The 12,398-nt window shown below is 39.1% G+C and overlaps 3 protein-coding genes across 3 annotated transcripts in view; 2 read left to right on the top strand and 1 right to left on the bottom strand.

The window, feature by feature from the left end:
- Positions 1 to 4,040, bottom strand: part of LOC112232818 (tetratricopeptide repeat protein 16) — a 28,066-nt gene extending 24,026 nt beyond the window's left edge. The window contains exon 1 of the mRNA XM_024400053.2: positions 3,961 to 4,040. Within this exon, the coding sequence (XP_024255821.2) occupies positions 3,961 to 3,998 (38 nt within the window). The 5' untranslated portion in view covers positions 3,999 to 4,040. The remainder of the gene's footprint in view (positions 1 to 3,960) is intronic.
- lcn15 (lipocalin 15) lies at positions 345 to 3,226 on the top strand. Its single transcript, XM_024400054.1, has 7 exons — positions 345 to 508; positions 1,073 to 1,212; positions 1,534 to 1,610; positions 1,955 to 2,065; positions 2,187 to 2,288; positions 2,466 to 2,491; positions 2,599 to 3,226. Exons 1-6 carry the CDS (start codon positions 416 to 418, stop codon positions 2,489 to 2,491), a joined length of 549 nt encoding a protein of 182 aa, XP_024255822.1. The 5' UTR covers positions 345 to 415; the 3' UTR covers positions 2,599 to 3,226.
- Positions 4,041 to 4,626: 586 nt separating the features above from the next.
- jak2b (Janus kinase 2b) overlaps positions 4,627 to 12,398 on the top strand; it is a 45,724-nt gene continuing 37,952 nt past the window's right edge. Inside the window, exons 1-2 of the mRNA XM_024400048.2 lie at positions 4,627 to 4,764; positions 6,980 to 7,225. Of these exons, the coding sequence (XP_024255816.1) occupies positions 6,994 to 7,225 (232 nt within the window). The 5' untranslated portion in view covers positions 4,627 to 4,764; positions 6,980 to 6,993. The remainder of the gene's footprint in view (positions 4,765 to 6,979; positions 7,226 to 12,398) is intronic.

Here is a 12,398-nt window from a genome sequence, read left to right as displayed (position 1 = left end):
TTTAAATCCTTTCAACTGAATGGAAATGTCAGCTTCTTTGTTTCCTGACCTCACGTTAGGAATGAGTCTCCATTATGTTAAGCATATTTTATCACCTCTGTTAAGACTGTAATGCATCATTACAATGTGGAAGTTACATTCTGATAAACCTTATCTTTTTTTGTTGGACAATATGGTATGTTTCAGTATTCCCATCACTACTTTATCCTTTGAAAAGTGAATATGCATTACCCACAGGGTACAGGAATGTGCAATTACCTAATTGGTGGCAGGTGAATGTGAAGGCGGCATTAGGAACATTTCCAAGTACTTAGAGGAAGATATAAAGGTCCACATCCAAGAGACCTCCCACTTATCTATTTGATTCTACCTGCTTGGTCTCACAACAGGGTCTGTATTTCTCTATTTGTTCATCATGTTTTTAGTGGTGACTGTCTTCAGCGTGATGCTATGGACTCAGTGTATCAATGCTGATATTCATCCACAACAGGACTTTGATCTACAAAGGGTGAGAACAATGGTATATTTGTCAATGTGCTGTGGTAGTCTGTTTTTTCTGATAAAAGCACTGTGGTTCTTTGATCTTTTTTTACAGGTTTTACTCTTTGTTAAATGCCTGCTTTAGACCATTTTATTTATCTTCTGAAATCTGATTAACTAAGTGTAATGTATCTATGGTAAATGTCTGTCTAACCATAGTATATGGAAATCCTTGTTTGAATCAGAAAAGTTACTGAATTGAAAAACAAACAGTAGTGAGGTCAAAGAACAGTGGAATTTCAACTTTGTTGTTGTTTGTTTAGACCATTACATAAGATTGGTCTTTTTGTGTGTTTTGAATCCTGTTTTGTGAACATTTATTGTAACGTGTACCCTGAAATATTATTTTAAAGCAATTATTATTTGTTTTTCATTTCAAACAATGCTGTTCTCTCGTCACTATATATTTAAAAACACACAATTGTGTTATTGAATTGTTATTACTATACTTGATGGAAGGATTTTATTTCCCTATTTAATGTTGTAGGGAATAATGTATTGTCTTTATTAAAATTCTTAGTGATGTGCTCAGTTTTCAGGACAGTGGTATCGTGTTGGCCTGGCATATGACTCGCCAGAATTTGTGCCATGGAGAAGTTATGTGCAGGTCTCAAATGGGAATGTAACCTATGATATGGATGGCAATGCCAACCTAACCGTATGGGGGACAGGGTATTTACCCTATTTTGTCTTTTAAATTAGATCTACACTCCAACAAATAAAAACATTGTAGTTATTAGGAACATTACATATATTAGTCAATAAGTTAACACTGGGATAAACTTTATACCTACTTTATGACTTTAAGTAATAGGCCATTGTAAATGCTTATCAATGTTTATAAATGATTATAGATGCTTATGTTTATAAATGCTTAAATACTCAAGTAGTAAAGGTAAACACTATAATATGTGTATTCATACTTATTAATACATGTTATAAATACTTGCAGCACACAAACCCATAACCCCTTTCTCAATTTCCTGTTGTCAGGTTAAAAGGTTGCATGTGTCGTGTGTACTACTACCAGAAGACTGACCTCCCAGGCCAGTTCAACTACTTTAGTGACCGTAAGTTGTGCTTCCTGTCTCGAGCTGGTTAGAGGAGATGGTATGAGGGAGGAGACACAGTACAGCATGGGGTAAATGTAGAAATAGACACGCCGATGTTGACACTGCAGTGGGAGGGGGAGTACAGACATCTGTTTCTTATGTATGTTAGATTCTAACCCTAACCCTTCCCATAATCCATTTGTGTTTCAATGTATGATGAAGTTTGCTGATCCACTATTATCTGTGCTATTTTTGTTGCTGTGCGGTTTCATTTGTCTCTTTATGGTATCATGTCCTGAGCCTGAAAGATAAACCATTTCAAACCATAAAGTATTCTAACTAACAAATTACCTAATTGACAGGCCATCAGATATTGAAGGACATCACCGTGGTAGAGAGCAATTACACTGAATATGGTCTGGTGGTGAAATACAAGAAGATTGTGAAAGAATTCTCCCAGGTGTCTCTTTATGGTAAAGATAATTTACATACAGAATTGCCTTTTTCATGTGGATCCCATTACTCCTACAGTTATTCTAGTCATTATCAAAAAAGTATGTTTTTCTCAATATTTCCCACTCTGTTTTTCTTAAGGTCGCTCTCCAACGCTGAGAAAAGAATTGGTGGAGAGATTTAGAAACTATTCTCTGTCTCTGGGCTTCTCTGCAAACTCCATTCTGACCCCATCGTTCGTAGGTAAATATGACTGATCAAACACAGCACAAACTGTGTTTGTAGCGTAGGACTTGGACTGGTGCCATTGAACTGTATATAATCATTGTCCCAGTTTTAAAAAATTACTAAATGTGTTATGTTATGCTTTAAAATTTCACCTTTTGTTATTTTCATTTTTTCATTCTACTACTTATACAGATCCCTGCTCTGATTGCGGGCATTAAGTGAGTAGAAATTACATTAAATGAGAATAACATTTCTATAGCAATGGGGTTTTCTGAGTGTTTCTGTGTGCTGCTTTTTATATAATACAATCTGCTCTCTTTTTAAGGACCTAACAGCAAACATTGGTTAAAGAACTCCACACCATCATACTGGACAAAGATAGGAGCGCATCACCCTTACATATGCTGGGTCTTCTGTTTCGCTCTCTACTTTACATACATGTATTGTACAATAACACTATTGAATACACAGAGAACTGTTGCCATACTCTATAACAAGTCTGAGTCATATTACTCATATACGTCACTGCCTCACGTGTTGTACATGAAGAATCTGTTGTATTTAATATGGGATAGTGGGTTGAAATGTCTTGAAGGTTGACATTGGAAGCTATCAATATAACCCTATTACCTGAGGGAAAATAGAGGCCTGCTTAACATTATTGCTGAACCACTCAACATCGCTTTACATTGTTAAACCTTTCTATTTAAATCTCAGGTTTTCTGTAAGCAAATGTACACAATTTATACTGTATACACAGGTCCAGAAATCAACAATAAACAAGATTTTGAATAGAATAACTTTATTTTTCCCATGAGGGAACTTCTTGCCTGGTGAAAACAAAAAAAGGAACTTGTGTATTTGTCTAATTTTACTTGAGCAGATCTGCCCCACATTTTACCAAACCATTTCAGCTCCCTCTAGTGGGTCTTAATAAAGCCATTTAAGAATTTTGTCAGTGTTCATTCAATTTCAGTATAGCCCATGATTTTAGTTTAAGAAATGTCCTCCCATAATAGATCCATAGACACTGTGTGAAAAAGAGTGGACCTGTAGAAGGGAAATAACTTGGTTCTAGGGCTTGAACCAATAAATCCATAGTTATACCAAGTGCACTAATGGGCTAATACACTTTTAATAACTATTTCACTTTTTAGGTGGTATGCTGAAAATGCAAACACAAAACGGCTTCCAACAAGGTCAGAGTGACTGTGATGACACTCATGTTGCACTTTCCACCAAATTATGGGGAACAGCTGGGAATGGGATAAGGGTTTGAACAGTTCATTGAGGTTATAGAGCATGACTGAGTTTACACTATAAAGGTCTAGACTCCAGACACCTTGGTTGATGCTAGATGTCAGAGGCCAGTAACTACACTGTGAAACTCAATTAGGCCATTTAGCTATCCCTTTCTAACCTGCACTAAACAATTACAACGTTAGTCAGTGGATAACACAGTAATACAGGGCACAGAACGCTAATGAAAACAAAACTGTTTTATCAAATATTTGTCAATTTAGAAAAATTGTGGTTCCTTCCTATGGGTATCAGTTCCATTGAATGGACATTTTGGACTAAATGTGTCCCAACATTTGGCCAGCCTAAGAAAAAAACTAAATTGAAATTGACACAGATATAGAAATTGAACGGCAAGGGTTTATAATCGAAACAAAGTAGAACTTACGAGATAGAAGTCTTCAAAGCAGGGCAAATAACTGACATAGATGGCCTTCACTCACAGCTCGTCAATTTCGTCCTCTCTGGCTAGTTTAGTTTAAAGCTACAATTGGCTGGTGTTATTGTTATGCAGATCTCCATAAGGGTGGTAGCTAGAACTGACATAATATTGCTAGCTGACTTGCTGGGATAGCTATTAACGTTACCTTATGCCGTATTCTTATTTTTCTGGTATTAACTAAATTGTAGTTTAGAAACTGTTTTCGACATAACGTTGTCTTCATAACGGGGTTGATATCGCTGTGGGAGCTTGACAAGTTGTGCCTGCTTTTGAAAACTTAGCCTGTTAGCTAGTCGGGGGTTGGCACTGGGGATCAGACTCGGAGAGCTGACCAGCTGGCTTGCTAGCCACTTACTACCAGTCAGCTAGCTAATATTATTGGCCAAGCTAACGGTACTGTAACAATGCAGGTTAACTAGATACCTATATTCGCTAGCTAACTGTTAAGGCTAGATAAATCGTTTCAGGTAAACTGTGGTGTAGCTACATGGATTCGATAGCTAGTTAGCCTGACGACAAGAACATAACATCTTAGCTTAACGTTAGTCCTCGCTACTGTACTTTTTTTGTTTCGTGAAGGGGAAGAATGGAGAGAGATACTATTTTGAGATACATTGATAAATGAATTTTCATCTGGCAAAGATTGATTTACAAGAATTGGATCGGACCTGGCGTTGACAAGAAAGCTGTAAACTCGCCCTGCTAGCTAGCTAAGTGGGCTAACGGTAGCTGACTGGCGTCAACAACCGAGTAAGTTCTATAACGCGTTACGCTAACGCAACACTTTTAACGCTAGTAGGTATACAAATGTCACGCACTGTACAGTAACTTTACATGGTATGGATTTGTATTTTATTAAGTTGTAGTTGCAGCCCGTAAGATTGAGTTGACCCGAGCTAGAAAGCTACATTAAGCTAGCTGACTAACGTTGTTACGATAAAGTCGAAGCGAATATTGTCACCATATTCAAGTTGAATTACAAGACGACATTTGTTCCACTAGCTATACATCATAAGAAAAGTAACTCATTTGTCATTACAATAGCATATACTTGCTAGTAGCTAGCAATCAAGGCCCAGTTTGCGTAGTTAACTAGCTGACGTCAACAGGTTACTTAGCTAATAGCTAACACTAGTTAACTAATTGTTTCGCTAACATTAGCCAACTAAATAAGCTTGAAAGCAAGTTGTCACGCACACATTTCTCATTTGTTTTTATGCATAATGTGTTTTCTGTTTGAATTGTATGGTGGTTAATAGTTTCTACACAAGTTTTCTGTGCTGATGTAGAGGTTATTGCTCCCATTTCTACCGGAAGTGGGGCGTAACTCTTGCGCGATAACTAGCTAGCTACGTATATACCCAGTAAAGTATGGACTGGTTGTTTTTTTACATCTAGTAATGAATAGGTGTAACATTAGGTAATTAATATATATCTGGACACCTTGAGTCACCCACACATTATTTGCAGTGTCGGCCTGGGTGATGTCTCTTGGTCACCCTCACTGCCACAGCCTACAATTCACTCAAACATAATTTGCACTTCACTAAAACTGAATGCAATATTCATTCAATTCAGTTTTAAAAAATCGATGTATTGAATTGAAGTGCAATATCTTATACACGTTGAAAATATTTAATTCTAATACAGTTGCTGTTGGCACTGAAATCACTCAATACACCACCCTGTCACCATGAAGATCCAAGAGACCATGAGTCAATGACATTACCTATTCTGCATGTACTCAGGCAACATAGGCACACATAAGGATTTGGGTTTGCCCATGTTTTGAAACTCTAATGGACCGTTATTTCAAACCCCCGAGCTGACAAGGTTGAAATCTGTCGTTCTGCCCCTGAACAGGCAGTTAACCCACTGTTCCTAGGCCGTCATTGAAAATAAGAATTTGTTCTTAACTGACTTGCCTAGTAAATAAAGGTTTAAAAAAATCAACCTCCCTTTAGCTCACATTACATGCACTCGCTTTGCAGTGTGGTGAACATTTGCTCCTTGTGTCTGTGATGAGCTGTAGGCGGTAGCCAGTTCAGATTGCTTCCAAGCCAGCACAGATATACTGTGGAAAGTTGTAATATTATGTAAAGGAATGATAAGGCCTGCATCTTCTCAACAGTTACTCCAAAGCTGCTAACAAAGGTTTTTCTTTGATGAGTTGCTAAGTAATAGCCTTATACAAACTCTTGATGGTGTTATACACCAGTCTTCTGTGATTTTGATTCAGCCCCATTATAAGGTCTTGTGCTCCTCTCTGTAATCATATTACAAGCTTTTGCCCAGAGGCAGCTTTTGTCATTTACTTCTTCCGATCAGAAGTTATTCATCTCGGCTCAAAACTTTGCCAAGGGCTTAACTCCTGCTTTGGTCGAAGTGTTTGTGTTAATTGAGTAGGGCAGTCCTATCATGAGCTGCTCATCTCCGGGCCCACAGGCAGTGTCAGGAGGTTGTGTGTGTACAGTGTGTGTGAACTCCGGTGGTACTGGTGGAGGATTTACAGTAGTCAATAGACCAAAACATTCAGTCATCAACAGAAGAAGGCGCTCCTCTGCTCTAAGGCATCTTTGTTTCAAGGTTATATGTTTGTTTGTTATGAAACCCCTCTATTGCCTGCCGGGCAGTTGAAAAGTTGTGTGCTAGCCTGTTGTGCTTCTATGCTCAATTTCTTTGACTGCCACTACTATCTGTCATTGAGATGAATTCTGAGATCTTGATTGCAGACAGTTGTAGCACGCGCTGACAATGGGCCCCTCTGTATTGTAGCTCTCTGCAGACATTTGTTTCACGGTTTCCCTGCTAAGCTAATCAAAACATGAGATGCTCCGCAGTATGGTGGAACAACACTGGCTGTACTGCTTTCAAAATGCTCTAACTAACCTGTCTTGTATTGTCTGACAAAAGAACTCATCACCTTCCCTTTTCTTCTTCTTTCCCCGTCTGCTGTTCAATGCAGGCAGCTGATTGCGGATGGCCGGTGTCTCTGTATTGGACATGGAGATGCCTTCATGTCCTCCGGTCCCTGTGCACCAGAACGGGACTGCTCACCGGGAGCCTCGGGGGTCCAGGCCAGCCGCTGCTCCGGTGCTGCGGGTCCACCTCTACCACAGCAACCTGGCTGGGCTAGACTCGACCCCCCTCAGCTACCCACCGGGGGACTACGTAGTCGAGCAACTGTGTGTCAATGCAGCGAAGGAGTGCAGTGAGTACCAGTCAAATTCTTTCAAAACAGCATGATAACGGTCATGAGTTTGTCCTCACTTAGTGACCTGGCCAAGAAGACCTCTGGACTCTAGTTGTAGACTTGTAACTTTAATAACTTAAAATCATAGTTTTTGGTTAGGTCCTGTGGGTTTGACATGAGGTGTCCTTTATGAACCAAAATGCATTGTTGCATTTCCTCTGAAAAGGGATAGAGGGAATTGGGTTTGAATGGTATTTTGGTACAGTATTTTATTAGGATCCCCATGTAACTTACATGCTCATTGAGTTAATGTACTCCGTACTAGCTCAGACATAGAGGACTAGACACAGAGGTTATGGTCTTGGTTGATTGCAAAAATAAACTATATTATACACTTTGTTCCAGCCTGTCTACCTTTATGTGCTGTTGTCATGGACGTGTAAAATATAATAACTAAGGTTGAGTGAGTTCTGACATAAGCTGCACTCCCAATGGTCAATAAAAATGTGCGACAACAAAAAAATGTCAGCGAGGAGAAACTTAGCCTGCATGTTTTTAAATGCCCACGAGATTTATTGAAAAGCAAAACATGAGGGACATTTTAAAGGACAATTCAACCACTTTTCAACCTCATTTTCATTATCTCCAGCACAATAACAGTTGCTGGAAATACGTGTCTACATACAGTATGTGAAAACTGCACATTTCTACATTTAATTTTTTTTTTTAATCCTACCCTGAGATGTCAAAGAGAAGCATATTTTTAAGACCTATCTTCTCATCTTTTTAATCACAGATCATACAAACATGCTGTTTTAACATATGTAGACACTGGTTTGGTGCAGGAGATAATGAATATGTGGTTGAAACATTTCACAATTGCCCTTTAAGCAAACGGCAACAGGTACGTTTGTTGGAATATGTCCCAAGTTCCAATGGCTCAAATACAGGTCTTGTGTTTAATGACCTTTTGGTGACCCTGTAGGTAGAATATTTTATTATCGTAACATTCAAATCCTTTTCAAGCTTTTTAGTAAGACTCATGGCACAGTGCATTATCTGGTCTCCTAAATGTTGATGAAAGATACAATGTTGTTGTGAAATGAATCATGTTTCCATCCACAGTTTTTATGCGAGTAAAGTCATACAGCTGTCGTGACCTTTTTTATATACTGTGATGTAAACCGGACGTTTCGGCACAATTTATATAAATGCTGAAATATCATTTGTTCGTTCGACATGGTCAGATCTTTTTGTGTCGGTACATTTTTTTGGTGAGAAATGGTGGTGGAAACCATCGTATAATAACCACCATCTCATCACGTGACTTCAAGTTTACTTTGATATGTTGTGTGGTTTAGAGGTCGACCGATTAATCGGCATAGCCGATTAACAATCGGTAATCAGCATTTTTGGGCGCCGATTACATTGCACTCCACGAGGAGACTGCATGGCAGGCTGACCACCTGTTACGCGAGTGCAGCAAGTAGCCAAGGTAAGTAGCTAGCATTAAACTTTATATTATAAAAAACAATCAATCTTAACATAATCACTAGTTAACTACACATGGTTGATGATATTACTAGTTTAACTAGCTTGTCCTGCATTGCAAATAATCAATGCAGTGCCTGTTGCGGTGCCTTATCATCGAATCACAGCCTACTTCGCCAAACGGGTGATAATTTAACAAGCTCATTCTCGAAAAAAAGCACTGTCGTTGCACCAATGTACCTAACCATAAACATCAATGCCTTTCCTAAAATCAATACACAAGTATATATATATTTTTTAAACCTGCATATTTAGTTAAAAGAAATTCATGTTAGCAGGCAATATTAACCAGGGAAATTGTGTCACTTCTCTTGCGTTCTGTGCAAGCAGATTCAGGGAATATGCAGCAGTTTGGGCCACCTGGCTCGTTACAAACTGTGTGAAGACCATTTCTTTCCAACAAAGACCGTAATTAATTTGCCAGAATTTTACATAATTATGACATAACATTGAAGGTAACAGCAATATTTAGACTTATGAATGTCACCTGTTCGATAAAATACGGAACAATTCTATATTTCACTGAAAGAATAGACGTTTTGTTTTCAAAATGATCGTTTCCGGATTTGACCATATTAATGACCAAGGTTCGTATTTCTGTGTGTTTATTATAATTAAGTCTAGGATTTGATAGAGCAGTCTGACTGAGCAGTGGTAGGCAGCAGCAGGCTCGTAAGCATTCATTCAAAAAACACTTTCTTGCATTTGCCAGCAGCTCTTCACAATGCTTGAAGCACAGCGCTGTTTATGACTTCAAGTCTATCAACTCCCGAGATTAGGCTGGCAATACTATAGTGCCTATAAGAACATCCAATAGTCAAAGGTATATGAAATACAAATGATATAGAGAGAAATTGTCCTGTAATTCCTATAATAACTACAACTAAAACTTCTTACCTGGGAATATTGAAGACTCATGTTAAAAGGAACCACCAGCTTTCATATGTTCTCATGTTCTGAGCAAGGAACCTAAACGTTTGCTTTTTTACATGGCACATATTGCACTTTTACTTTCTTCTCCAACACTGTTTTTGCATTATTTAAACCAAATTGAACATGTTTAATTATTTATTTGAGACTAAATAGATTTTTATTTATGTGTTATATTAAGTTAAATTAAAAATGTTCATTCAGTGTTGTTGTAATTGTCATTATTACAAATGTATTTATAAAAGTCATCCGATTTAATCCATATCGTCTTTTTTTGGTCCTCCAATAATCCGTATCGGCGTTGAAAAATCATAATCGGTCGACCTCTAGTGTGGTCCTACGTCTCGAAATTGGAAACCGTGCAGTTTATTAGGCACACATGCCAAGAACAGAGTTGGCACATTTGCTATTTAACATAACTGTCTTTATGACTAAACTATCAGTAGAGTTGAAAATTTAATGGAAACACTTAACTTTAGATTTTTAGCAAAAAAATAAAATTTTGTGTGCGCTACATCACCAATGTTCCCTCTAAACTGCGCACGTGCCCAGAGACTGCCCTTGCAGAAATATCAGCTCACAGAGAGAAGAAGCACTGAGATTGAATTTCTCTCAACTTTCTAGAGCAGTGGTCACCAACCGGTCGATTGCGATCGCCTTGTTGATCCAATGCATTCCTAGTCAATTGCCAAACATTTCTGTAAAAAACCCAACGATAAAGACTTGTTTCTATTTTTTTGTATTAGTCTCGGGAAGTTGGCGGTATGTGCACCTGATTCAGCTGTGCTGCGTGCCGGGTAGGCAAACCGTTGCAATTTTAACAATTTCATGTGTCTGAAGGTACAATCTCTTTTTTCCCGGCGGGCCCAAAGAGCAAATCAAGTGCACTATAGGTTTACCGTTGGCCAATTGGATAGCTCAGATTACCGTGTCTACAGTAATGTTACAGGCTACAGCAAAATTGATACTGTGAGATTTCAAAATGTTTAAAACCATGACTAGAGAGAGACAGTCAACGAATACAGAAAAGTGTTGCTGTTTTTATGAATTAGTTAATGTTTAAGTTCTTACAACACTTTGTATTCAACATTTTTAGCGGCTTGGGTATTTTTTAATATCGAGGAACATTTCACTTTCTCTGTTCATAGAAGTAACAACATGCAGTTGTGCATGAGGCAGAAATAATGCAGTAAAACTTGTGTTTCGCCATCAGCTGGAAGAAGGTGTTCCTTTTTAGTCCGTTTCAGTGGAGGAAAGGGAGAGCGGAGGGATGTTAAGAGGTGGACCCTCAGCCCAGTAAAATAAAAAGCAAATCATTTGAATGTATGCTCAATCAGCTGTGCCTCACAAGTAATACAACAACATGTCTAGTACCGGTGTGATCATATAGCCTACCTCAAATTTTGTAATATAATTTAAAAAAATGTCCCAAACAACATTGCATTGGCAGGGCAGTTCAAGCAAAGCTAATATGCAGTGTTAATGTGTTGGGCCTATAGCTTACTAGCTGATTTTGTACGTTTGCTCACTGACAGAATTTATCACTCTCTAATTTTAATGGTATGTTTATTTGAACAGTGAGAGACAGAATAACAACAAAACAATCCAGAAAAACACATGTCAAAAATGTTATAAATTCATTTGCATTTTAATGAGGGAAATAAATATTTGACCCCTCTGCAAAACATGACTTAATACTTGGTGGCAAAACCCGTGTTGGCAATCAGAGGTCAGACGTTTCTTGTAGTGGGCCAACAGGTTTGCACACATCTCAGGAGGGATTTTCTCCCACTCCTCTTTGCAGATCTTCTCCAAGTCGTTAAGGTTTCGAGGCTGACGTTTGGCAACTCGAACCTTCAGGTCCCTCCACAGATTTTCTATGGGATTAAGGTCTGGAGACTGGCTAGGCCACTCCAGGACATTAATGTGCTTCTTCTTGAGCCACTCCTTTGTTGCCTTGGCCGTGTGTTTTGGGTCATTGTCATGCTGGAATACCCATCCACGACCCATTGTCAATGCCCTGGCTGAGGGAAGGAGGTTCTCACCCAAGATTTGACAGTACATGGCCCCGTCCATCGTACCTTTGATGCGGTGAAATTGTCCTGTCCCCTTAGCAGAAAAACACCCCCAAAGCATAATGTTTCCACCTCCATGTTTGACGGTGGGGATGGTGTTCTTGGGGTCATAGGCAGCATTCCTCCTCCTACAAACACGACGAGTTGAGTTGATGCCAAGAGCTCCATTTTGGTCTCATCTGACCACAACACTTTCACCCAGTTGTCCTCTGAATCATTCACATGTTCATTGGCAAACTTCAGACGGGCATGTATATGTGCTTTCTTGAGCAGGGGGACCTTGCGGGCACTGCAGGACTTCAGTCCTTCACGGTGTAGTGTGTTACCAAATGTTTTCTTGGTGACTATGGTCCCAGCTGCCTTGAGATCATTGACAAGATCCTCCCTTGTAGTTCTGGGCTGATTCCTCACCGTTCTCATGGTCATTGCAACTCCACGAGGTGAGATCTTGCATGGAGCCCCAGGCCGAGGGAGATTGACAGTTCTTTTGTGTTTCTTCCATTTGCGAATAATCGCACCAACTGTTGTCACGTTCTCACCAAGCTGCTTGGCGATGGTCTTGTAGCCCATTCCAGCCTTGTGTAGGTCTACAATCTTGTCCCTGACATCCTTGGAGAGCTCTTTGGTCTTGGCCA

Source organism: Oncorhynchus tshawytscha, linkage group LG04 (assembly GCF_018296145.1).
Source record: "Oncorhynchus tshawytscha isolate Ot180627B linkage group LG04, Otsh_v2.0, whole genome shotgun sequence".
Taxonomy (NCBI): domain Eukaryota; kingdom Metazoa; phylum Chordata; class Actinopteri; order Salmoniformes; family Salmonidae; genus Oncorhynchus; species Oncorhynchus tshawytscha.
The sequence above is the reverse complement of the archived record's forward strand: the minus strand, read 5'-3'. Positions and strand labels throughout refer to the sequence as shown.

Bases quoted from the DNA above. Each gene is read 5' to 3' on its own strand.
- lcn15 (XM_024400054.1), top strand. From the start codon at position 416: ATGTTTTTAGTGGTGACTGTCTTCAGCGTGATGCTATGGACTCAGTGT. The intron at 1,213-1,533 runs GTATTTACCCTA...TCCTGTTGTCAG, and splicing joins CTAACCGTATGGGGGACAGG to GTTAAAAGGTTGCATGTGTC. The intron at 1,611-1,954 runs GTAAGTTGTGCT...CCTAATTGACAG, and splicing joins GTTCAACTACTTTAGTGACC to GCCATCAGATATTGAAGGAC.